Genomic DNA, 27,787 nt, shown 5'->3' on the forward strand with positions numbered 1-27,787 from the left:
CACGTGCACTTGCTGTCCCATGCTGGTGTGAAATACTTCCAAGCCCTACTGATCCTCTGCTGCACATGGCTACATTAAAAACATCAGCAAACGAACAACGATCCCAAGAGAAGCTCTGCAAGCTTGTAAAGAACACATTTCTTCGGTTTTACCTGGCGCAATGAGTGTATGGAAGAGTATACAATGCAGAATAGGCTTCTGAATGCTCTCTCATTGTCCATGACATGCACTACGTTCTCTTATGCTATGGTACAACTACAATCATTTGAGATTTTTCAGCCTTGCTACATTTGTTCTAGTTTAACGAGCAACAAAAAACCATTATCTGGAGCCTTGATTCACATGTAGAAGGGAGCAACATGGTAAAGCACCTTGACTTAAATGAGAGACATATCAACTAGATTGATACTGCTTCAAGCTGGATGTGTTAAAAAGTGAAGCAGGGAGAAGAGAAACTTGTCTAGCGGAAGCATTCCCCTTTATGTCACCCTGATCTGTACACGTAATAATTTCAGCACATTATTAGCTGCTGCTACCGCTCAACCAGGTCTGACCCTGACAGGGAGTCATTATACTGAAGGGGAAGCAGCTCTACAGCAGTTTGAAGTTGGTGCATAAACAAGTTATCAGTGCCAGAAGCCGATGGCCCATTGCAACTTGACCCTCCACCGAAAAGAATACCAGAAGATTTAGGTACTCCAAGACCTTGCTGTAGCAGCAAAAACTCCGAGCTGTTCTGTGGCACAGTACTGCGTGGTCCAGAAGAAAGCGTAAACCCGACTTTTGAATCTTTTCCTGAGCCAGCTACACCAAAATAGCCCTGCAGAGTCGGATCAAGATATGGAGCCATCACATACTCCTTGTAGTCCATGCATGGATCTGCACCCGCCTTCATTACTCCTATGAAATCACCATCGATAGATTCTAGCCCGTGTCCATCACTGATGCCTAGCTGTGGGGTCAACATGGCTTGCCGTGAAAACTGACCAACTGCTTGAGAGGTCGAAAAACCGTTCATAAATGCAAAGGAGTTCATGAAGCTTCCAGTGGGTCCAATACACGGAGGCATGCCAAGTTGCTGGTTGACAGATCCGCTCATTCTTTTCAAATAAATCCGGTATTTCTGCCCAAGAAAAAATAAAGCAAGCAGTAAGAAATCAGCAGCTTCCAGATTTTGGAGCCATATTCATGTGAAGGAAGCCAATTTTGAGATTTTTAATGACACTTGTTTTCTTTTTGCCCAAGGAATAAGCATAAAAACTGCACCTGCAAATGGCTTGCAACATTTTCTCTGGTGAGACCTGGCACATTCATGAGGTCAAGTATCCTTTTTGGAACCGCCTCTGTATTCAAATACATCACCCATACGTATTGACCACAGAGCATAGTTATGTGGGTACACAATAGCATTGGTTGGAAAATATTAATAATCCCATCAATACAGAGTCTACTAAACAGAAGGCTTACGTTCTAAACCCAGATGATTGATTGCACTGATAAATTTCTGATGCAGGTCTACCGACCACACCACCCTTTGTCGCTTCACGGTAGCTAAGTTATCTTCATCTTCATTGGCGCTGTCCTCATCCAAGTACCCCTTCCTCTTTCTTTGAGAACCGCAAATCCCATTCACTTCATCGGCAGGAGGTACAGCCGCATTCCCATCTGTTTGAATTCGCATTGGCCTTTGATAGTCCTTGGAATCAGGTGCATGCTCAGATTCCTTTAGTGTCTTGTGTTTTTTCCTGACTACATGCTGCCAAATATTTTGGAGCTCTTCCAACCGTACAGGCTTGAGCAAGTAATCACATGCCCCTTGGGAGATTCCTTTCATCACGTTGCTCGTTTCTCCATTGGCTGACATCACTGCAAAATCAGGACTTCTTTTAACTATTCATATTAGCTCTCAAAACCTACTACTTATATCAAAACCTCCCATTATTATTTTTTGGTAATGGGTTACATTAAAAAAGCCAGGTTCAAAATCGTGCCCACTTTTGGGCAGTGTGGTACAATGCAAGGGCCCACCAACAGAACCACCCCTTATTCTTGAACAATCCTAGGAACTGAAAGCTCGTTTCTTACCTCCTCAGTCTGTGGACCAGTTGGAGGACAAGTTCCAGGGACTAAAAAAGCCAGGTTCAAACTCGTGCCCACTTTTGGGCAGTGCAGTACAATGCAAGGGCCCACCAACAGAACCACCCCTTATTCTTGAACAATCCTAGGGACTGAAAGCTCCTTTTTTGCCGCCTCAGTCTGTGGACCGGTTGGAGAACAAGTTCCAGGGACTCAAGCAGAGCTCCCAGCCCGTTCTTACTTTTTCTAGTAGGGTCATACAATTAGGTCTCCAGTTACAAAAGACCGACAAGGAATGCTTAGGCACTTTCTTGGCCAACAGATTCAGTGGAATGTCTAGAGTCTTAATCCCCAAACATTAGCAGCTACCATGCAGATTGCCCAGAACATGGAGATGAAGTACAACCATGGTAAACCCAAGACCACCCAAGGGAAGTCCACTCCCAAAGGGAGTAGCAAGGCCCAACACCGAGGGTCCTCCGAGGACCGAGGCCCAACCCGAGTCTCAAAGAACCAGTGGTTCCAAGTCCAAGGGGTTTTAACCACAGTTGACCTAGATTAGAAAGCAAGTCAAGGCAATTGAGGAGGGAGATTGCTCTCTACAAAGGTAGGCCAGTACCAACAAGAGCAGTAGTGTTTCTTCTGTCATACTTTGGGACATCCCAAGCATGAGTGCCATAAGGCGCTGCCTACTTCCACGAGTACGCCTGCCTCTACTACTTCAGTTGTTGGAGCACGCTGCACTGTCCTCCAGAAGAGTCTCCTCCACTAGACCCATTTGTGGGTATCATCGATAGGGAACTAGAAGATAAGCACGAGGGGGTTCCCCACAAAGTTCCTGCAAGTACAGAGGAATAGAGCTCCACTAGTGATTCCACAAATCAAAAAGACTAGAGTTCCATCCAAGTTGAGGAGTCACTTGGGCTCCTTAAGTGTCATGGTTTCATAAATGACTAGCAGGTTGCAGTCTTGTTTAATTTGTGGCAATACATAGGATGCCATCTCCAAGCGAATTCCTCAGTAAACTCACTAGTAGACAGGACCAGAGCTGGTTTTGGCACAGGCATGCATCTTAGAGTTGAGTCAGTAGCACATAGTGCTAGGTTAGTGATCGAGTGATTTTTCTTTATTTTTTTCCCAAGAATAGAATCTTCCATTAGTTAAAAGAAAATCCGCCAACACTATTCATGACAGTGAGAAAACTGAAAAATGAAGGGGGGGCTCCCTCCTGGCTGCTCTTCGAGGAAGGCCACATAGGGCCAGTTTTTTTTTGTGTGTGGGGGGGGGGAAGAGGGATGGTGGCCTGTAATGCCAACAAATGACCATGCCCTCAAGAAGGATCCAGTGCTCCAATTGCGGAAAAAAGATCAGCATCAAGTATAGATCTTCATCAAAGGCTGAAGCGCATACTTCTCTGCTCATCTACTGCAGAAAACACAGGTTCTACCTTCATTCCTGCTATTGCAGAAAATGCAGCATATCTCAGCCTGCATACACAGCCCTCATCGCTTGCATATTCAGCCGTAGAACACTCCCCATTCAGCCCTTCTCTCAACCACAGATTGCAGCCTTCCTACAGCCCCTTCGAAGTTTGCATTGGCATCGAGATTGGTCATCATTGGTGCTTCTACAGCAGTGTGCAGTCAGCCCTACTCTTGGTCTTTTGAAGGTCTTGCGTTTGGCTCGTCTACAATCTCAAAGTCATTCTTGCAATCATGCTCTTCAAAGAAATAAAGCAAATACTCCTAGCAATAGGAGGGGGCCCTTCAGTGTGTAGCCGGGTCCCAACACTGTGTACAGATCTCTCTCTGTCTTACAGTTTGAAGTGATAAAGTGGATTGCTAAAGACTCACGAAACTCAAGATGCAGAAGGCAGTGTGAGACTTTGTGTGATAGGATCCTTTCATCTACGCATAATTCCGCTGCATGTTACATTGGTATCAGATTCAGCTTGTCCACACACACCGCATCCTAGCGTGAGAGCAAACTTGGATGGTCAAACATCGCTCCCACATGACCACCGACATTAGCAAAATGTCTACAAAGGAGAGTACACACCATCAAGAAGACATCTCCCTCGAAGATGACTATTCTCTTCCACCACCAGCAGATACCATAGCTCTACTCAGAGCTCAAAACCAACTTCTTGTGGAGCGTCTCCAACTCTTGGAGACCACCACAGGAAAACCCACTCCACCAACTACCTCCGACTTCATCTCTCTTTTCTTTCATGTGGAACAACAAAGATAAGAAGATGAGGCCAGATGGCTGGAAGAGAAAGCTGAAGCAGAAGCAAGAAAGCAACAAGAAAAAGCAGAAAGACGGGACTATGAGGAAGCTCAACGCAGGCTTAAAGAAGACCGACGTCAAGCTGACCTCGCAGCTCGAGAGCACCAGCGAGAGCTCGATCATGAGCGAATGTTACTCGAACACAAGTGGAAAAGGGAGACTATGCATCTGCAGTTTTAAAATACCCTCTCTTCATTCTCTCCACCCATGGGGGCCACCAGCCAAACTCCCGCAACATCAACGACTATCATCTGGACTCAGCCAAACTTTAGTAAGTATGACGATAAGTGTGATCATTCAGCTGTCAATCAATGAATTCATCAGTTTAATGCATATTTCCCTTTGGCTAAGCTGACAGATCCCAGATAAAGTCCACGTAGCAGCTCCCAACCTTACAAGTGCGGCAGTCACTTGGTGGCAGCATTGGCCTAGTTTACATACAGACCCGGCCACAGGTGTCACAAATTTTCATTGGGACACCTTCGTCCATAACCTAAAAACCAGATTTCTCCCTCCCCAGTATATGACCAACCTGGTAGATGAGTTCTATGGACTCAAACAGAAGAGGTCGCCCGTGCTTCAGTTTTCCAATAAGGTTATCACTTTAGCACAAGAGTTAGGGTTACCTTAGCGGGCCAAGATGGATCAATTCATTCATGGATTGGATCCGAACATTCACCATTTGCAACTTTGAACCTAGCACATATGAGGCTTTGACTCTCACTCAAAATGAAGAAATGAAGATGAACGGAGGCAAGCCAAAACAACCGCCGTCTAGTACCAAAACCCAACCAGGAAAGGGTACTCCGTCTTCTAAAGATGCTAAGACGGACAACAATTCTAGCTCTAGTTTAGGGGGAAAGGAATCCAACCCTAAGAAAACCCCTGAGGAAAAGGCTAAAGCAGGCATCACTGGAGGCTATCTTCCTCCAGAGGAGCAAAGGAAGAACCACTCAGAAAACCGATGTTTCTAATGTCATACCATTGGACATGGTAAGAAGGATTTTTAGAAATGGCAAGCGGAGCAAGCGTCCAAAGAGCCTCCTGCCAACAGTTGCCACCACATCTACCGCTCCTCCAACACCGCCTGCTACCGCCAATGCAATTCAGCTCTTACCTTCTATGCATCCCATGCCATCCGTGGTGTTTGATGCTAATCAAGAGGGTAAGGCTGCAACCACGCAGAAAAGCCTGATCCGAGCTTATGGCTCTGCCAAGGGCCACCAGTTTGTAGTCCTTTTTGACGTGGGAAATTCTGAGGACGCCATCTCTCCCCAGTTGGCTACCAAAATGAGATGTACCTTAGTACCCTATCATTTGGAGGTGGATGGGTTTAACCCTGGTATCCGCACCGACATATCTCAAAAGGCACAGCAGTTTTCTTTTCAAATTCCTGACATGCTTCCCACATGGGAGTCATACACGGACCGAAGGCCAGGTGGTAGACTACATGGGGTCTTTGGAGGCATCACAGCTTGTCACCTCATTCTCCATCCCACCTCGTCCTATTGGGGCAGATCATACATACTTGGCATTTTCACTAGTCGGATCACCAGTATCACGAGCCCCCCACATACCAACGCCACACACTACCATCTACTTCACACATGCCATGGCAGACATATACACTGGCAGAGTAGAGGATGGGCTCCTACTCATGGATCCCCTGGAACCTATGGATACCATTACAGCCCAGCTGGCATCACTCAGACACACGGCTGCATTACAGAGCTTCCCACATCGTGTCCACTCAGGAGAGCCTACGAGATCTGGCGCTATGCCCCAGAACAGATGGTATGATGACGAGTGCAGAGCCCTATACTCACGGCTCCACATACAAAGAGTCTTGGGAGCCATCACGGAACAGGAGTCGAGAAGAGAGATGAGGAGACTTACTCGCCGCAAAAGGCACGCCTTCGCAGAGATACAAGAGCTAGAGATCTTTCATTTCTTCATGAGTAGAGATAGCCCTATTGTCAAAATATGCAGCGGAAATGATAACCAAATCTGAGACCACAAGAGCAAGTAGAGTGCAAAAAATAGACAGCATAAGAGAAGGAGAGAGATAGGCATATAACTCTTCTCTATACACAAGATCCCGAGGAAAAATTGAATGAGTAGAATGTGGGGCAATGGGGCCTATTTATATGGCCAGGCTCCCCGATCTGTTCGAGTACCTAGGTGGTTGTTAGACACCCTTCGGGAGTCACGTGTCAAGGAGTTACCCTCCGAGTGGACCACAAAGGACGGCCCTCGAAGATCACACAGAGTCCGAGACAAAAGCAATACAGCGGAGCTTCTTCAGGTAAACTATGCTTTGATGTCTCGTATTATGCGGGACAAGGAGCCCACTTCCGTCAAGGAAGCACCTTCACAGGATACTTGGAGGAAAGCCATGCAGGTGGAACTTGATGCCATCGAGAAGAACAACACATGGGAGTTGGTACCGAGGCCGTCGAAACGGTCAGTCGTTGGTGTCAAATGGGTCTTTAAGACCAAATATGCGTCTAATGGGTCGGTGGACAAATACAAAGCCAGACTTGTGGGTAAAGGTTATGCTCAGTGGCCAGGCATCGACTACGAGGATACCTTTGCACCGACAGCACGGATGTCCACGATTCGGACCGTTCTTGCCCTTGCTTCTTCTCACAGATGGCCCGTAAATCAAATGGATGTAAAATCTGCGTTCCTTAATGGTGACCTGCAGGAGGAGGTGTATGTTGAGCAGCCTCCAGGCTTTATTGTTCCAAGATCTGAAGGGATGGTTTACAGCTTACGTAAGACCTTGTATGGTCTTAAGCAGGCTCCCAGGGCTTCGAATCAGAAGATTGATTCTTTCTTTGTTCGGACTGGATTTCAGAGATCGGTTGCAGATCCTAACCTGTATAACTTTCGGGAACGCGGCATGGTCACGATTATCATCCTTTATGTGGATGATCTCATTCTCACCGGCGGTCATGTGGAGCACATTGGCGTGACGAAGGCTGCCTTGTCAAAAGAGTTTGAGATGACCGACTTAGGCTTACTCCACTTCTTTTTGGGATTGGAGATCTGGCAGACCCAGAGGGGGTTTTTTGTCTCTCAGCAGCGGTATGTTCATGAGTTGCTTGAGGCCTTTGGGATGGAGAATTGCAAGCCTATTACTTCGCCGATGGACCCGAACACAACTCGACAGAGGCAAAGTACCGGGCTGCTTGTGGTGCTGCTTGTGAGGTTGTGTGGCTGCGGAGGCTGCTAGGCGAGATTGGGTTTCCACAGAAGGAGCCCACAGTCATCCAGTGCGATAACCAGAGTTGTATAGCTATTGCTCGGAGCCCGGTCTTCCATGCCCGGACCAAGCACATAGAGATACAGTATCACTTTGTACGTGAGAAGATCTTGGCTGGTGACATCTTGCTTTATTGTTCGACGGAGGACAATGCGACGGACCTCTTCACGAAGTCTCTACCTTAGGCTACGCTCAGGCGGCACTCCAACTCCCTTGGGTTGATTTCATAGCCAGGAGCTGAGAGGGGGTGTTAGAAGTCATCTCCTGTCTACTTTTATACACCAGGGCCTCTGTTGTGGGTGTGCCCGCCCTGGGTGTTTTATCATTTTTCCTCACTTCCCGTATTTTTTCCCTATTTTTTCCCATTTTTCCATGGTGTAGATGGATGCCAGATGTTGGCAGGAGCCTCTGGTGGCTGGCCGACTGTCCATTCAGCAGTCGTGTAGCTAGTGGCCGACTGCCTATTCAGCAAGCGTGGAGATTTTCTACTGGCCAACTTGCTTTAAGCAGTCGTGGAGGGCCATCATGCACTGGCCGACTGCATCTATGGGGCATATAAATATGCCCCATGCTCCCCACCACTTTATCATTCAGTTTTCTGCGGGATCTTGTGTATAGAGAAGAGTTTACACGCCTATTTCTCTATGTCTCTTGTGCTGTCTATTTTCTGCACACTACTTGCTCTTGTCAACCCAAGTTTGGTTATCATTTCCGCTGCATATTCTGACAATGCCAAGCATATTCCACCCACATAGATAGATTCTCTGACCTCTCGGCAGATCTCACCAATCTGCTTAAGGGTGTCAAGACCAGAAGGCAGCAGCTCCAAATGACTCCACAAGCGTTGGAGGCATTCAAGAATCTCAAGGTGGCTTTGTCAAAAGCTCCTTGTCTAGCACTTGCCTCATGGGACAAGCCGTTCCAAGTAATCACGATGCAAGTAACATCACGATTGAAGCTGTGTTACAACAGAATGGCCATCCACTAGCTTACATGTCCCATAAGTTACTGCCCACAGAAAAGAATTACTCAATCTATGATCGAGAACTCCAGGTAATAATTCAAGCCCTGAAACATTGAAAGCATTTCCTTTATGGCCGTGACTTTGAGGTTCACACTGACCATCAAACATAGCGTTGGATTCAGACAATGCCAAGTGCACAGTGGAGTAACCGTCAACGCCGCTGGAGCTAAATTTTCCAGCAATTTGGTGGTATAATCAAGCACCTTCTAGGAAAGCCCAACCCAGTGGCCGATGCTTTGAGCAGGAAGGGAACAGTGATACTAATTCAGACCACTAGACTCGACCTTGTTGGTACGAGACTAGATGACATGAAGCACACGTATGCAGATTCCGAGAAATTCGGTACACCGTGGGAGCAGACATTGGATGCCACAGGACCATGCCACTTTTTGATACGAGATGGTTGGCTTTTCTACAAAGACCGACTTTGTGTCATGAAGTCGTTCAGGGTAGCTCTTCTCCATGATGCCCATGACGCCATCACTGGTGGTCACCGGGACATAAATTCGACCCTAGAGAAGCTAGAAAGGTAACATTATTGGCCAAGAATGAGGCGAGATGTGTTCACTCATGTGCAACACTGATGTTTGTCAGAAAGTGAAAGCTCTTCGTGGGAAGAAGATAGGGTTACTACAGCCTTTACCTATTCCCAAAGGACCTTTCCAGGATATATCGATGGACTTTTTCACAAATCTGCCTCCCAGTCCGAGTAAGCGTAATACGTAGTGCTTAACTATTGTTCATAGATTTAACAAATTTGTTATGCTTATTCCATGCAGGGCTAATGTGACCGCCGAAGATGTTGCCCATTTGTTCATTCGGCATTGGTATTGGTAATCGATTGGCGGGATTCCTAGAACCATAGTGTCAGACCAAGATGCCAAGTTTACCAGTCATTTCTTTTTTTTTTCTTGGAAAAAAGATCCTTCTATTAATTAACAAAAAACCAGCCACGAACGGCTAAATACAACCACGAAGGACTAGATACAAACTCACCTCCATGTGCAGGGCAGAGATCAAAGAATCAAAAGGTGGAGAAAGGTGTTAGAAGTCATCTCCTGTCTAGTTTTATACACCAGGGCCTTTGTTGTGGGTGTGCCCGCCCTTATGAGGTGTTTTCCCATTTTTCCCCACTCTCCGTATTTTTCCCCTATTTTTTCCCATTTTTCTGAGGCTTGGGAGGGCTGCCAGGTGATGCCAGGAGCACTCTGAAGCTGGCCGACTGGATCTACATCAGTCGTGGGCTGTCAGAGTGCTGGCCGACTTGTTCTGTCTAGGCGGAGGCATCTGTAGCTGGCCGACTGCTATTTTCAGCAGTCGTGGACATATTCCTCAGTCGTGGGCTTTCCTGATGCTGGCCGACTGCCCTCTAGGGGAGTATATATAGGTCCTCAGCCCCCATGCCTTATTTGTATCATATCTCGGGATCTTCTTGTGTATATAGAGCAGAGTTACACGCCTACATCTGTCTCTCTATTGTGCTGTTTTTCTGCCTGCGTTTTTGCTCTTGTGTTCCCAGATTTGGTCATCATCTCCGCTGCATATTCTGACATGGTATCAGAGCCCTAGGCTCTAGCAGATCTTGGGCGTTTTTCTGAGCAAGAGGGGGAGCAACAGGTTGCTGATCGGTGGACTGTTTTGGGCTGATCGGGAAGAGGAGAAGCAAGAGGAAGGCGGGCTGATTTGCTGGACAGCCACTTGCAGGTATCAGTTCTTCCTTGTTCCCACCCACCCACCCTTTTCAGAGTACATCCCTGCGATGGCAGATCTGTATGAGATGGCCGAGAGACATGTGAAGATCCCGACACTCCCCACGTTCCCGGTGGACCGTCAGTTGGACGGGAGCAACTACGGCATATGGAAGGTGATGATGGAATCCGTTCTGGAGTCCTACGATCTCGCCGATTTCGTCGTTGTTGGTGTTCCACGGCCGGAAGTAGAGGAAGGGGAGTTACCGTCAACCCGAAAGGACCGGGAGGCCCAGACGCAGATGTGGGATCGCGTCAACGCCAGGGTCCGTTCGTTTATTTTCCTCAACTGCACACCACAGGTAATCAATCATGTAAAGCACATGACGCTGGCCAGAGGTATATGGCAGCATTTGGCTTCTCTGTACAACAGGGTATCACCCATGAAGAGGCTTTCTTTGGAAGTACAGATGCGGGTTATGAGCCCTGCAAAGTCGTCGACGATGCGGGAGCATATTAACAAGCTGCAGGCTCTTCAACAGGAAGTTCTTCAGGCTGGGAAGGAGATATCGTCAGAGGACATGGCCATCACGTTGCTGTCACATTTGCCCTCTTCGTACTCAGCATTCTACTCGTCGTTGATTACCAGTGGCAGGCTCAGCACCATCACGTGGGAGGAGCTTGTGCCTATGGTCCTGGACCAGGAGGAACGATTTACGAACCCTCCTCAGGGTGGAGGTTCGGAGGCCTTTACTGGCCAACGGTCGAAAGGCCGTAACTCGGGCAAGGGGAAGGCTTCATCGGAGAAGTCTTCTGAGAAGATGTCCGACGCTGACCGCGAGAAACTTAAGGCAGAGAGGACCTGTAATGATTGTGGCGAGAAAGGCCACTACTGGAGACAGTGTCCCAAGCGGAAGACCGAGAAGGGTGAAGACTCCTCAACAGCAATCATGAAGACTCCGGCTTTTGTGCACCTGGAGGTGATGGACACCGATGTTTCATTTTCTTCAGGCAGGGAGGTGATTGGAGGATTCTCCGCAACGGATACTCGGGAGTGGATTCTCGATAGTGGTGCTTCCAGGCACATGACTCCTTCCCGTTCCGGTTTACAGGATCTTTGCACGGTTTCTGGTCATATTCTTACTGGGGATACGTCCACTATCCCAGTTCACAGTGAGGGCAGGATGGAGATAGTTCCCGATGGCAGAGGGGGGAAGCATTCCTCCCAGGTGTTGTATGTTCCGGCACTTAGTTTTCATCTGTTGTCAGTGCATCAGGTTTGCAAGACTGGCGTACGGGTGGAGTTTGATGAGCACTTTGTTGCTCTCCGGGACAAAGCAACAGGCCAAGTGGTTTGGGAAGGTGGAGTGGAGAATGGAGTCTACAGGCTTTCAGCACTCTCTCTCCCAGGTCCTCAAGATTGTGATGCGTGGCAGTGTGGTAATAGCTACTCAGGTGTGGATACGCTGCAGGTGCGAGCTTTCCGAGACCAGGTGGTGGATAGCTTACCAGTAGATGGCAGCAGTTGGCAGGAACTTTCCAGTACTGATGTTGGTAGTTCTTGTGTTCGTGAGTCAGAGGAAGCTGAACAGGTCACTTATGCTCTGATGTCTCGTCGTGTTCGGGACATAGAACTTCCAGTAGTTGAGGATGTTCTTTCCACGGGGACCTTTCGGAAAGCCAGGCAGGTGACAGGTGATTACTTGCAGAAGGAGGTGGTTTCTCCAGGCTTTGTGGTTCTGGATTCAGAGGGGGTGGTTGACAGGTTTCATCAGGCTTCCAGGACTTGTTTGTGCACCGTAACAGGTGTTGATCCTTGTGAGCAGTGTGATGTCTCGGTGACTCAGAAGCTGTATGGTTCATTGATCTGGTTGATGGACACCGGATTGGACGGGAGCTTCCTGATGAGGCGGTTGAGCTCTTGGTTGCAGATGTCTCTTTGTGAGGCAGGATTGCGTTTCCTGTGGTTTCTGTGACATGCGAAGGATCATGGACTCTTGTACACAGGAGGGGGATTGTTGGATGGAGTTCGACTCCGCGGTTGGAGTGACTCGGTTTGGGGAGGAGATCCGGACACGAGGGGATCTACTTCAGGCCAAGGAGCAGTTTTACGGAGCAACAAGAGGAGGTTACATTGCAGGTTTGGGCTTCCACTGGAGGAACCCTTGGTCATCCAGAGGCACTTTGTTCGTGAACAGATTGTTGCTGATGACATCTTGCTGGAGTTCTGTTCGACGGAGGACAGTACGGTGGACCTCTTCACGAAGTCGCTCTCAGGATTTGCTCAGGCGGCACCCCAGCTCCCAGTGGTTGGTTACACAGCCAGGAGCTGAGAGGGGGTGTTAGAAGTCATCTCCTGTCTAGTTTTATACACCAGGGCCTTTGTTGTGGGTGTGCCCGCCCTTATGAGGTGTTTTCCCATTTTTCCCCACTCTCCGTATTTTTCCCCTATTTTTTCCCATTTTTCTGAGGCTTGGGAGGGCTGCCAGGTGATGCCAGGAGCACTCTGAAGCTGGCCGACTGGATCTACATCAGTCGTGGGCTGTCAGAGTGCTGGCCGACTTGTTCTGTCTAGGCGGAGGCATCTGTAGCTGGCCGACTGCTATTTTCAGCAGTCGTGGACATATTCCTCAGTCGTGGGCTTTCCTGATGCTGGCCGACTGCCCTCTAGGGGAGTATATATAGGTCCTCAGCCCCCATGCCTTATTTGTATCATATCTCGGGATCTTCTTGTGTATATAGAGCAGAGTTACACGCCTACATCTGTCTCTCTATTGTGCTGTTTTTCTGCCTGCGTTTTTGCTCTTGTGTTCCCAGATTTGGTCATCATCTCCGCTGCATATTCTGACAAAAGGTGCACTTCTCCTCCGGCTGGCTGCTCTATGAGGAGAAGGCTATCTCATACAAAGGGGGGGGGGGGGGATAACCATACAGGTGGTCTGTAATGCCAAGTGGAATCACCACCTCTATATGTGAGAAAAGGGCCACGCCGCCAGAGCCTCAAGAAAGCTTCCCGCCGCTTCTGCTTGTGGTCAGAGCCACCTTGCAACTTCCCCCATTGACCACAGAGGGTATGAATAATGTTGAGCCAAATGCTCCTAATGGACTCCGCAGGTGGAGTGTGGGTATCCTTGATGGCTTCGCTGCATCAAGCTCTCAATATGTGCCAGGCTGCAATGCTACTACAAATCTCCCATTTCTGGCACAAGCCTGGAGTCCAGTGATCCGTAGATGGGACTGGGACTGGTACTGCTGAAATGCGAAGGTGAGAGACTTGAAGGGCTAGCACCCCACCTTCCTCCTCATAAGCCATGACAACCTCAGTTGTTGCATGCGCGGAAGCCTTTGCTGTATTGATCCATAGCCCTAAGCTTGATTAAGAACATTGATGCTAAATAAACATGATTAAGATAGAGGAGAGAGAAGAAGAGAGAGATTGGGTGTCAAGGTTTTCTTTTATTCATGTGGTACAAAAAGGTTGCTTAACGCTTGTACATGACTTAGGCCGTTGGTTAGCCCCATAGGGGTGACCATGGTGGGCCCTTCTGCAGAGCTTCTTCTGATGACTAATGATGAATGAACTAAATGATCACTTGATGCAATGCTGAATTTTGCCTTGTGCTTATTGTCACGTGCACCCTGCACTGGGGTACACAGTGACTACAGTACCCGACCAGCATCTATGGGCCAGACGACAGCTGTGCAACAGCCCAACCAGCATCTAATGATCAGCCGACAGGGAATGTTGTGCCCGACCAGCATTTTATGCTGTCCGGCAGCCAACTGGTATTTCATCAGTCGTGGGACTTCTTGCTTCAGCCCACAGCCTCCTAGCGGCAGCCGACTGCTGTTTAAGGGGGTATAGAAGGCATGGCCTTATTCCCACAATGGATATTCAGGTATGCAGCAGAGAACAACTTCAGTTTGCAGCATCCTAGCCATCTCCAGGTAACAAGGAAGATACTCTTACATCTCAGCCAGCATATGTGCAGTTCCTTCAATCATCTGGACTTGCATCAGTGGCCAAGGAGAGTCTTCAGTAGAGCCTCGGGATAGCTGGATACTCCGCCAACGTTTGGGCCTCCTCGTCCTTGCATTGGGCATTCATATCATTTGTACTCAGCATTGTACAGCATTTCTCCAAAGAATAATATAAGCAAATACTCCTGCTTGCTTGCCCTTCAATGGGTATTGGGACCCAATACGGTGTCGTCTTCTACATTCTACATTCTCTTCTCTCCCCCTACTCTCTAAAGTTGATGCTACAGATTCTCACCACATAAAGGTATAAAGAAGGCCCTGTTGTGCGTTATCATGATCAACCTCAGTGCATGCAGCACTTATATATGTGAGAAAGGAGCTGGTTGGCCAGTACATAAGGCTGTTGGCCTTCTGTTGGACAAGATAAATAGGAAGAGATCCCTAAAATACTGCACTTTAATTGCCATGTTGTCCATATTGCCATCCCTTCTGGCGCTTGGCTGCCACCTATATAGGACCCTCGCCTGGCTGCTGACAAGGTCCCATACCCTTTCATGGCTGATGATGATGATGATGATGATGGTGTTGTGGCTAATGATGATGATGATGACTCTCATGCTGTAGATGATGCTGCTACACTGATGACTGACTTAATTGATGATTAGTCAAGGATTAATGATGTTCATGCAAAGGATTAGCCATGGCACGGGTGTGCACATGACATCAAGCTCTGTGGCCCAAGCAACAATGACCCATGAAATGATACGAGTTGAGGTCCTGTCCATCGTGAAAATGCAGAGAATCCACTGCCAAGCCTGTGGAGCCTTCGGGAGATCCCAAAGACAATGTTGCCGAGACTCCTGAGGGTGGCCACACCTCGGACAAGCTGCTCGTCGACCGCCAATAGCCAACCACGTGCCAACCGCCAAGCTCCTGTGTGCCAAGAGCCAAAGAAAGAGGGTGATCTTTTGAGGCCGAAAACTGTCTCAGAGCCTCTTCAAGAAATCATTGTGAGAGGCCCACTGACTGCTTATGTACTGCAGCTGCCAAGGTGCCCTCAACCTCGAGCATCTAAATCCTGCGGCCTAGCTGCGTGGTGTATGCAAAGATCAGGGTTTCTAGAGTCTCTTCCCGATCAGCATGATCATGCCAAGTCCACTCCCTCGAGTCCCACTCGAGGCGCATGAGGGGACGGCTCTCCCAAGTAGACATGACACCTGGTTGGCAGGGGATTTATGTCTACGCCAAGGGTCATGTGGACTGACACATTGTTGGCAGGAGACTATGTCTACGCCAAGTGTCAGTAGATTGGAATCTAGACTTATGGGACTGATTTCTCTCGCCATTTACTTGGGACATGATTATGATATCTGGATTGGGACTGATTTATCTCACCCATTTATTTGGAACATGATTTTGATATTGGAATCACTATCTCACCATCCAAAGGCCAAGAAGCTCATTGCTCATCTCACCATACATGTGGATTCGTGTTGGGATTGTGAGAGGGCAATTCAATGAACACTCCACCATACACATGGATTCGTGTTGGGATTGTGGGGTGAGTGCTTCATTGTTTCCACACCAGGCTCATTGATCAGAGTTTGGATTGTGTGGGAGAACATGGGGACCGTTGAGATTGGGAGAAAGGATTGCCATAATTATGGAAAACAAGCTTTTATGTCACCATGCTTTGTGCTCTGGGATGGCACCACTTTGTGTGCATAGCACATGTTTCTGTGCGAGGCACTAGTTTCTTGTGCATGGTACTTATTTGAGTGTCTTAGCACCTAGTTGGCGTTTTTCATTGGCATATGATTATCTCATTGATATTGGTTATTGAGACACACTTGGCTCTTGTGCCAGTGTCTAGCATAAGTATGGAAGCTTTGCATTTATGGATTTATATATATTAGAGATACAGTTACCTCTTGTGTCCGTATCTAATATATCTTTATGGTCTTTGGATTGATGGAGACTTTTGTAGTTTTGCCCATTTATTTTGGGACATGGTTATATTTTGATATATGGTTTGAGGCTTTAAAGTTGGAGACAACTTTTAAGAAGCTGGGGGAATGTCACCATTTTGGACATCTCCAAAATGCATGTGTGTGGATGGGCGTTGGATGCCCAAAAGATCAAGAATGTAGAAGCTTTGGAAATGGAGGATTATCCAATATAGAGGACCAAGTGTTCGTAGCATGGTCCAGGCACTCCAAACGGTTTCTTGAACACAAATGGGCTTTGGAGCTCAAGTGTCAAGTGGAAAGTATGTATGGCGAACTCTTGAGAATTTGGGAGAGATCAAGTAATGAAACACGTTTCTACGTGGTGCTTACATGTATTTCTCATGTGGTGGAACACAAAGAGATCACCTTCTAAATTTTAGGAGAAGTTACTATTTTTGGCAATCTCCGATGGAATTTCCTTTAGCATCATTACTCCAGAATTCAGCAAAGATCGAGAATTGCCAAAGCGCCATTGTGAAATTAGCTATCATCTCGAATATTTTTAGAGCTGAAGATAGTGGAATTTTTGGCCTTTGGATTTGGGACATGTGGCACATAACAGGATAAAAGTGAGACAAGTGTCGTCAATTCAGCTCTACACATGGCATTGTAGCATTTTCTTGCTTATTTGAACATGAGAGAGTCGTCTCTTGGGCGAGTTTGAGCTTCAAGCAGGTTTTTGTAGGCTCTTCATTTCAAAGCCCATAGTGAGGATGATTTTCACTACTCTACACCATCTTGCACACCCCAGATGGCTGTTTTCCAACAAAACAGTCCTAAAGCTTGCTGAAATTTTTAGTTTTATGCGACATACAGGCTGTTATATTGGTTTATGCGCTCATGGATGAGCCACATGGGCTGGTCTACAAGTTTATGTGCTCATGGACGAGCCACGTGCTGGTCTACAAGTTGATGAGCTCATGATTGAGCCACATGGGCTGGTTTACAGGTTTATGAGCTCATGAAGGAGCCAGATGGGCTAGTTTACAGGTTTGTGTACTTGTGGAAGAGCTATATGGGCTGTCATACAAGTTTATGGAAGTGTCATACGGGCTGTCATATAAGTTTATGTGCGTATGGAAGAGCCATGTGGGCTGTTATACATGTTTGTGCGCCTCTGGAAGGACATGTTGGATAGCCATATTGGATGAGGGACAGGTTTATGGTTGTTTATGGATAATCCAGCATCTCCCATGGGGAGAGTAAGGCCCTCAAAGCTTGTACATGTTATATTTCTCCTTGGATAATGAAATACTCGAAGAGGGAGGTCGGCCCATTCTGGCCTCAATGTGGTGTTTTATGTGCAACTTTTATTTTCAGCTTTGTGGATTGTTTAATGGCTGTGATTAAATGCCGAAATGTTTAATTGCGCTAGCGATGCGCACCCACTCTCACACTTCCCGGGTGAGTTACAAGAGGATCTCTAGATACACGGCAAAAATACATCGCCATGTCGCTTCAATACATGGCAAAGAATAACATAATTATTGTCAATGTGGTGCATAGTTATGAAAAGTGCATTCTTTTGAACACACTGAGCCCTAAAACTAAAAACAACTCGGCCTTACAACCTCCCCACATTGTCTATAAATTTTCCATTTTTAATCTTGAAATACCAAAAGTACATATAATTATTATTTAGCACACATCAAACCTTTTTCATGATTGTACCCCTTGCAAAGAAGTAAAAGGATCGTATTACTAAACATAGTAATAAACATATTTTCTTGTACAAAGACAAGAAAATCTAAGAAATTGGGAAGTAATTACTTGGCCAATCACCCACGTTCTTTACCTTGGCTGGATCAAAATCAATTAAGTCCAGACCAAGGATGTGCCCAAGGTGAAGGTATGCCACTCAAGTCAAGTAAAAGGTTCTCGTGTTCTTCTGACTCATGACATGTCAACTTGTTGAGTGCTGATAATCAACACAAAGGCCTAAAGATCCATCTTTTCTATGGACGAAGAGAAATGGAGTGGAAAAAGGAGTGACTCGGCTGAGTAAACCCATCAGTAATTCCTCCAATTACTCGTCCAACTCTTTCTCCATCATCCTGGTCAGTCTCTGTAAGGAAACTTATATGGCAGCTGAGCACCTGGTCCTAACTCCTTCAATACTGACAACTAAGGCAGCAACCTTTGGTCCACAAGCCTCAGATGCATGTGTCATCACTACTGAGGCACTGCACATGGTAGATTACGTGAGGTTACAGGCGATCATGAGCCCTACGTTGTATGAAGGACAAAGTCAAACATAAAAATCAGGAAGTAATGAACAAATGTAGGTCCACATTATTACAATGCCTGGGGGCAAAGGTCTATGTGAGTGTGCAGGCCAGGTACGTTGGACACAAGATTCAGGGCAGTATGAACAGATATGACGCAGGTCTGGCCAGGTCTGCAGGCTTTTAAGCAGCCCTGAACAGGTGCCCAAGCCTCTGCCAGGGACTGACTTGTAAAGGGCTCTAAGGAGGCAACTATTTCCGCTGTTTTTACAGCAGGCAAACCAGTTGTGTGCAAGTGTGTGTTTTGGGGGGGGATGGGGAGGGGAGCTCTTGGAACAGCCATAAGTCAGCAGCAAACCATCCCAGAATGAGCTGTGACAAGGAGATCTTCAGGGCCTGCAAGTCAGCAAAGTGTACCTGTAGATTTGGAGAAGACAGTGCCCTGCTCACTTCCTAGCCTAGTTGAGCCCTGAGAGCACAGAGAGGTAACTGTCTCCAGAAAATTCTAGACCTTGAGCCTTGTACTTTCCGCATTCTCATATCAGGCAGGTAAATGCTCTACAAAAAGGGAGGGAGAGGAACTGGGGGGTTCAGGGAAAAAAGGGGGCAGGAGGTGGATCATTCCCCCCCAGTGCATGTGTTGCGGGGTTTCAAGGTGAACCCCACCAAGGCCAGTCCAGGCCCCCATTCTATGTGGAACCAATCCAGCCCTGTTCGCTCCTGCAGTACAGGATTAGCAGACCAGAAGCCCCCATTCTGTGTGGAACCCATCCAGCTTTGTTGACTCCTAGCGATACACGATTAGCAGACCAACAACTTGCCACGTCTACCAGCGTATTCTCAGAAGTCTAACCATGGCCTTGTAATCCCATCCACAGAGATAAGAAGTGTCATGCAGATCAAATTCACTCTCTAGCAGCTATCAGCGACCTTAGTGGCCACCTAGAAGGGTAAGTCTTTCTACAAACCTGGACTCTGAAGTAAGACCCCTTCGTTAAGTTGTCTCATTGCTTGCTGCTGGTGTAACAGACTTCCAATGTGGCTCTTCTTCCCTCCGTACTTTTCCTTAAAGGGTGTCCAGCCATGGAGGGAGCAAGATTTTTCTTCCTCTCCCAGTAGTTGTAGTATGTGTGCATGTTTTCCCTCATAGGCACAAGTTTGCAATGCTCACTCGGGCAGATAATGCATTTTTCGGTGACACTACTTGTAAGGCACCCTTCTTCAAAACCTTGTTTTGAAGGATTTGTTGTAACTCTACCCTTGATTGATGGCACCTACCCTGTTAGATAGAAAAACTGCCATTGAAAAGTGTTCTTAAGCAAAGTTAAGGTCTGAAATAAATTCACACCATACATACGGCATACAAAAGGGTGGGAAATTCCGCTGTTGCAAGTGGACCTATATAAAGAGCAGGCTCATTTGTGTGGGTAGTGGAATACACCCAACTGCCTAAGATGGCTACTTTGATGACTTCACCAACACCTCATGAGAAATCAAAGTTGTTGGGTTCTTTGATGCGGAGGGGATGGGGGTATATGGTTAAGAAGGTTGAAAATCAAAGAAGCTGACGAGAGGACACCACCAGAAGTAGAGCCTGCGGCTAAATTTGACTCAACATGTAGGCTCTTTCCAGAACTTGTGTATGTGTGTATGTATGTATGTATGCATGTGTGTGTTATCCCTATCAGTTTGTTGTGGAATTTTTAGAGAAAGAAGGATTGATGGTATTGTAAGAACTCACTGATAACAGGGACGTCCATCTCCAATCGAACTAGCTCGAGAAGCTTGAAGCCATCCATGTGGGGCATGTGCACGTCGCTGAGGACCACATCAAACCTGCTCCTATTCTCTCGCAGCATGGACAAAGCAATCACAGCCTCCCCGCAAGTGGTGACTGCATATACACCAAGCCTTTCAGAAGAATGGACGCCTGAGAGAGGGAGAGAGAGGAGAGAGAAGGCAGGGACCTGGGGGGGGGGGGGGGGGGGGGGTGGTTCAAGCTTACCTTGATACAGGCAGCTGCGTAGTAGCCTCTCCACAATGAGGAGACAAATAGGGTCATCGTCTACCACCAACACTCGTAAACCCGCAGGGAAGTGATCAGAGTTGCTTTCCATTGTACTGTACAAGCTCTATTTGTTGTCTGTGCGTGTGTGTGTGTGTGAGAGAGAGAGAGAGAGAGAGAGAGAGAGAGAGAGAGAAAAATGAAGGGGAGGACGATGAGGATGGGGCACGTTGAAGCTGAAGCGCCTAAGTACAGGTACTTAATGGAGCATTATGGGTGTTTTTTCAGGGGTAAAGAGTGCGCACATAGGTATTGACATGACAATGGGTGGCCATGAAAAGGAAGACCATGTCATCATGAAATGAATGCCCATGTAGAGAGGATTCACACGCTCACAAAACTGCCGCCAAAAACAAAGCTCACCATTGGGCCATCCCAAAAAACAAACCTCACCACAATTGGCCTTCCTACAAAGATTGATGTGCACGAAGCAATTGTGAGAGCTTAAAACTGTACAAGATCTTGTTGTGTAGGCATTGTACATAGAGAAGAGGCAGTGCAACCTCAGTGATGAGGAAATGGGAGCCTTATGGGTGTTTTTTCAGGGGTAAAGAGTGCGCACATAGGTATTGACATGACAATGGGTGGCCATGAAAAGGAAGACCATGTCATCATGAAATGAATGCCCATGTAGAGAGGATTCACACGCTCACAAAACTGCCGCCAAAAACAAAGCTCACCATTGGGCCATCCCAAAAAACAAACCTCACCACAATTGGCCTTCCTACAAAGATTGATGTGCACGAAGCAATTGTGAGAGCTTAAAACTGTACAAGATCTTGTTGTGTAGGCATTGTACATAGAGAAGAGGCAGTGCAACCTCAGTGATGAGGAAATGGGAGCCATGAATCTACTTGTCAATTGAGCCAAGTGCTTTCACTGAAAGCTTGCTGAAGTATTAGCAAAATGGTGCAATAACCATTTCTGCAAAATGACTAAGGAAAACAAGGAGCTTAATATCTGCATGACGTGCTCCACAAGAGAAAACTCAAAAAAAAAACAGTTATTCCACAATTTTGCCCACAATCTTTAATCTAAATTTGTGAAAAAACATTTTCCAAAGTCTATGTGCTTTGCATAATGCACAAAACTATGTAGTCCTACATGATACGTTTTATATTATGCAAGGTTGCACTACTTTAAGATAAGGATGTATCACTAAGGCTATTGGTTATTTGACTATCTCCTACATTTTAGAAGTGAATAAGCTATGCTCATCTCCCTCTCCTTTACGACAATGCCTAGTTATCCCTCATGCACACGTCTTTTTGTGCACCTTGCTAGCTCTTCTATGCCATTCTACACAAACATGGTAGCCCTAAGTACCCCTCTTCTCTGATAGTCATTGCACCAAATCCCAAAATAGTGTTCAACCTATCCCTGTTAGTGAGTCAAATTCCACATTACCACTATTCACGTGCCTCAAAAGAAAAGGAGAGAGAGAGAGAGAGAGAGAGAGAGATTCTGCATATCACAGGGGAACCACATGCTACTTTTGCGCTCTCAAGGCAAGGAGGGCGCACTGCGAGGGGCACGGGGTGGCATATTCTCTACCTTACATGAACACTTTATTGAATATAAGGGAGATGAGGGCGAATGCAAAATGCATCACGTTACCATGCCTACCTATCATAATCACACACACACACCTCCCCCCCAAATAGATTTTAGTGTGTTCATACTTTTTTGATTGTATGACCTTTAAGAAATGCACCTTTGAAAATACATTATAGCATGCAAGCATGTGTATTTGAGTTCATAATTGCTAATTATTAGCATTTTACTTGTAATCTATCTCCCAAGCATTCTACTTGTAATCTATCTCCCAAGCAAATATGACGCGCCACATTTTTTCACTCAAATGATTAATGAGACTTCTCACTCACATTTTTTAATTAATTTAGAGTCTGGTTATTCTTATTTAAAGCTTTCCCAATATGGTAGGGGATGAAAATTTAAGTGTTGACATGATTGAACTTTGTTTATGTTAAAAGACATGGAGAGAGCTTTGTTAATTTAATAATAGTAATCACCTCTTCCTATTGATTGAAGAACTCTCTCTTGCTCTAGCCTTTGGGAGGAGGACTTGTGTTTGGATCCCATAGTAATACTTTGTTTAATGAGTCGCATTCACCTTATCTAGCTATTAGTTTTCAAGTGTTTAGTGAGCTTAGGTGTCAATGCATGATTTCTTAAAGTTTAGTCATAGCTAGCTATGCCTTTCCATTGTGGCCTAAGGACCTCAAAGAGTGAAGATGATCACTTTCACAATAATGGCTTATGAAAGAAAGAAGATGTATAGTTGAACCTTACTCATTTTCTCTCTCAAAAAGCAAGACATGAAATGGGATCAAGGGCATTAAAGAACCTTGTAATTAACATGTTCATAAAAGTTACCCATGGCGTTTTACATTTTGTTATATAAAAAAGCAAGGAATCAACATGAGATGCTCCTTAAACAAAGGGCATCACTAAGCATGGTTGTAGACACATATACACTAAACCTTGTTGAATTGTTTTCTTATCTAAATCTCTCTCTCTCTCTCTCTCTCTCTCTCTCTCTCTGTCTCTCTCTCTCTCTCTCTCATACCCATGGCGTTTTACATTTTGTTATATAAAAAAGCAAGGAATCAACATGAGATGCTCCTTAAACAAAGGGCATCACTAAGCATGGTTGTAGACACATATACACTAAACCTTGTTGAATTGTTTTCTTATCTAAATCTCTTCTCTCTCTCTCTCTCTCTCTCTCTCTCTCTCTCTCTCTCATATATGTATGTATGTGTATGTGTATGTATGTGTGTGTGTATGTACGTATGTATGTATATATATATAATTATGTATGTGTGTATGTATATGTATATGTGTGTGTATGTATGTATACATACATGCATGCATGCATACATACATATGTGTGTGTAAGTATGTATGTCTATATAATTATGTATGTGTGTATGTATATATGTATATATGTGTGTGTATGTATGTATGCATACATGCATACATGTATGTATGCATACACACACACACACACACACACACATATATATATATATATATATGTACATACATACATACATGTGTGTGTGTGTGTGTGTGTGTGTGTACGTATATATACATACGTGCATATACATATATATGTATATGTCAAGGAAAAAATTAGGGGTGAAATTTAGCCCAAAGGCTAATTTTCAAGGGTCTTCCAAAATGTCCTAGGCTATTTTAAACCTTAAAATGGTGACTTTTTTAATATATTAGCCCAAGGTAGCATTTTTGGGTAAATTTTAGAGGAAAAATTGCCAAATTTACACTGAAAGTGAGCATATATCTTCAAATTTTTCAAACATTCCCTAAAGTTTCCTTCAGACTCTACCTTCTATCAAAGAAAGATTCGCTAACTTATCTCTACTTTGACCATAGGATATGCTCCTTATTTTTTACCCCCGTGTGTGTGTGTGTGTGTGTGTGTGTGTGTGTGTGTGTGTGTGTGCCTGCATGTGCTCATGGTGTACAGATGTTCCTTACTCCATCCCAAGAGTTTTTGAGCTAAGTCCATCTTCTAAGAACTTTTTCTCATATATAGACCATGAGTTTATAGAGATTATGAATGCAACATTAAGGTGGAGTACCAAAATTGCAATTGATCTTTTCATAACATTAAAACTCTTGAAAAACCTTGTTAGTTTAAAGTTTAGTGCCACACTTGTTTTATCTTTTTTTGGCTCTCATGATTTGAAAACATTTATAGATTATACGAATGATCTTTTCCCCAAGCATATAAAGAAATTACACCAACATATTGACTAGTCCTTCATTAACAATATCTCACATTACAACTTTTGGACTCTTTAATGTAGTAAATTATGTTATAATGAGTCAAAATCATGAAAAATGCCTTACCAACACCTAATGATGTTTGAAATGCATTATCTCTCTTGAAAGTTGTGATGTTAATCTCGAAAGTGACTTTTCTAACAAAATATTGAAAGTAACCTTGAAAGTGATTATTCCAACAAAATATTTGATGATCTTTTCCCACTTTAACGATGTAAATTGATATTGGCCAATATGTGCAATATAATAAGCCTTCTTTTCTATTGAGATCCTATCAATCTTAGTGTAGTTCCATAAAGGATTTAGATTTTTTGTGCTCTCTTATTTCTTATACATAAAATAAGAGCAAAGCTCATATGCCCTCTTTGTTTCTTCCATGCACCAAAAAGTTTGCATACAAAAGTTGTTTGAATTGATAGAGATAGTTTGTATACAAAAGTTGTTTGAATAGATAGAGATAGTTTGTATACAAAAGTTGTTTGAATAGATAGAGATAGTTATACATTTGTATGGTAGAAAAATGGATCAATAGCCACATGGAATTGTTACTTTTGGGGTTGTAAAAGCATTACAAATTTAGGTGTGTTTTGCTATGCCTTTTTTGATGTCTCATCATTGTATAGTGTACAGTGAAGGTGATAGAGAAAGTACATGCCCGTTAAATAAAAATTAATATTGCAAACCAATCTCACTATAAATTTTTATGAAAACTTTATGGAAAAAGCTAAAGTAATAATGTACAATATAATTCTGGGCTCAAAAATCGAAATATATCTTTTCACAAGTGGCAATTCTCTCAATGAGAATGTACTTTTACATGTGTGCATTTTTAAATATACACAAATGTAAAGCTTTGACAAATGTGAACTTGCAATTGTATGTTTTAAATAGACACAATACACAAATGTAAATCTTGGACCATAAATGATAAAATATTTTTTTTTATAGGTTGCATTTCATTTTCCAATGGGCATCTTTACAATTTTCTCTGACAATTTCCTTTTCACGAAATGGAATTCCTCCAATTGTGTTATACTATCTTGAAGAGAGCACCCACATTTGTTAACACTACAATAATTGACCTAATGCACAAATAGTAAGAAGTTCAAGAAAGTGTGACTATGGATTAGAAAAAATGATTTAGATTATTTATGTTTTATTAAATACTTTTGTGATGGTAAAAATGCAAGATTTTTTACAAATGAATATGTCAATCCGAGAGGAATATTCAATATTGATTATTGCTAGGACTACTGTCTCATTAATAAATGAAAAAGCCTATTTATCATGCATCACTTTGTAGGCAAATTCTTGGTGTTGCTTGCAGTAGCGTAAATATAGTGCACTTTGGTCACACGGCCGGCATTTTTGAGAGAAATAACTAGATCGTAAAAGAAATTTTTTTGATAGTAGTGTCAGGCTAACTTAATGCAAGAAAGCCGATCAAGTGCAAGTGACAAGTTGGCATGCTTGATTAATGTGGAACCAATCAAAACATGATCAAGGTTGCTTTTAGAAGGTTTGACATGTTTATCTTTGATGTGAAATGCTTTAAGGTAGTAACAAATGGACCAAATACAGCCATAAGGAAGAGACAAGAGTGGGTTTGTTCAAGTTGACTCTATGAAGTTTTGGACCGACAAGAGGAACACCTTTGTGCTACTAGAACATTATGAGCAAGTCGTCTTTAAAGCAGATCCAAAGAATCCAAGATGGGTGTTTATAGTCCAAGTTGCTCCTTGTTATAAATTTTTTTTTTTGAAGGTGAGCAACTAAAAGAAGAACCAGAGAATCATAATGATGGAGTTGATGTTGTTGAAACTCAAGAGTTTAATGGCATATTTGATGTTGAAATCTAAGAGCCAATTATGATGAACCTAGGCATGAGGGAAAGGTCATCAAGTTTTGATGAAGAGCCAAGTACATCCAATGATGAAGGGGAGCAGATAGATGACCTTGATCCTATAGAAGAGCAAGCCATTATAACTAATTGGTTTAAAACTCCTTAGGTGACATTGAAGAGGATGTAGAGGCAATCCTGGAAATTGATCTTTTTGGGGCCATAGATCTAGTCGAGGATGATAGAATAGATGATGATCTATGAGTTTGTAAGTATTAAATTTCAATAATTTTCTTGACTAATAGCTCTAAGAATTAACACAATATACGCAGAGAGAGGTATTAATCGGCTGCTGCCAAAGGAGTACTCCCAAAATTATGTAACTTCAGCTAGAGTGATAATTAAGTGGCCATATATTATAAACATATCCATTAGCCGCCGTGAAACTTTGTAAAAGTGAAAATAAATTACTATTTAGCATACATATGCAAGGTTCACCACTATCCCATCATCGAAAGTTTTGATCCTCCAAAGTACCCAAAAAATAGAATCTAGCAATATTTTTATTTTCTACATTGAATTACACATTTTTAATATAGTAGATGAGCTCAAAAGGGCCAAATGTGGTAATTTTGACCATAAATATGAACATGCTTCAATATTTTTTTTAAATCTGAAAAAAAGCAAAAAAAAAAGTTCTTTTGCCCAATTTATTGGAGCATATACCAGTACATGTACTTGCGCAAATACCGGCGTATATACCAGCGCTTTATGATATGCCTTTTCCCATGGTGTACCACTGCTTATACTGATGCTCGTATGTAAACCATCATTCCCTTCTAGTGTCTTACATAAGCATGAAATCCATTCTCTCTTCTCTCAACTCACATACACTACTGCAACGACAATATTAGGGAGTTTGGGAAATCCCATTTCCCACTTTGTAAAGATTCACAAATGGGGAGCATAGTGAATCCTATCAATCTTGTGTCAAGACCCCCTCATGTGACATATCATTGGAAAGCTCTTATCGTGTAGGCTCTAAATATACAATCTTCGATAAATTTGGAGTTGATTCGCTCAAGATACTCTAATAAATAGATTCAAAAGTCCCACCATTAAGAATTCCCAAAGTGTGGAGATTTCCCCAAACTCCCTAATATGGTCTTTAACACTAGCTAGAGCTTGATAGTTGTGAAATAAAGAACAAGAGAGAAGAGAGTAGTCTTAATCTTGACAACAAGGAATGCACAACATGAGGAAAATTGGCTTATATACTTTATAAACCCTTTTACACTAGGTCACCCAAGAGTAAGTGACCCAAGGGTGCCCATTGCTAGTTCTAAGACTTAAGAATATAATTAGCCATATAAATTAAGGTTTTCATATACTAGCTTGACATTTGGGTTGTGTGGCCATCCCAAGGATGTGTACAATATAGTAAACACATTTTTACAATATATTGGTGACATTATAAAGATGTCTGTA

The 27,787-nt window shown here is 44.2% G+C and overlaps 1 protein-coding gene across 2 annotated transcripts; it reads right to left on the minus strand.

Annotated features, from left to right (window-relative positions):
• Positions 1-372: 372 nt before the first annotated feature.
• Positions 373-20,792, minus strand: LOC147602962 (two-component response regulator ARR14-like). Of its 2 annotated transcripts, XM_086797344.1 has the most exons (5): positions 20,566-20,792; positions 20,302-20,454; positions 1,468-1,866; positions 1,267-1,343; positions 373-1,123 (listed from the first exon to the last, which is right to left on the minus strand). In XM_086797344.1, exons 1-5 carry the CDS (start codon positions 20,675-20,677, stop codon positions 533-535), a joined length of 1,332 nt encoding a protein of 443 aa, XP_086653470.1. In that variant the 5' UTR covers positions 20,678-20,792; the 3' UTR covers positions 373-532. The 2 variants fall into 2 exon arrangements, with proteins under 2 accessions (XP_086653470.1, XP_086653469.1); XM_086797343.1 differs by having other exon boundaries at positions 20,302-20,756.
• Positions 20,793-27,787: the final 6,995 nt, after the last annotated feature.

Source organism: Cibotium barometz, chromosome 65 (assembly GCF_041138505.1).
Source record: "Cibotium barometz isolate CiBa-2024 chromosome 65, ASM4113850v1, whole genome shotgun sequence".
NCBI classification, from domain to species: domain Eukaryota; kingdom Viridiplantae; phylum Streptophyta; class Polypodiopsida; order Cyatheales; family Cibotiaceae; genus Cibotium; species Cibotium barometz.

Coding starts and splice junctions, on each gene's coding strand:
- LOC147602962 (XM_086797343.1), bottom strand. CDS start 20,677: ATGGAAAGCAACTCTGATCACTTCCCTGCGGGTTTACGAGTGTTGGTG. Junction 1,344..1,467: donor CAATCATCTGGGTTTAGAAC/GTAAGCCTTCTG, acceptor ATTTGAATACAG/AGGCGGTTCCAAAAAGGATA. Junction 1,124..1,266: donor ATGTTGCAAGCCATTTGCAG/GTGCAGTTTTTA, acceptor TTTCTTGGGCAG/AAATACCGGATTTATTTGAA.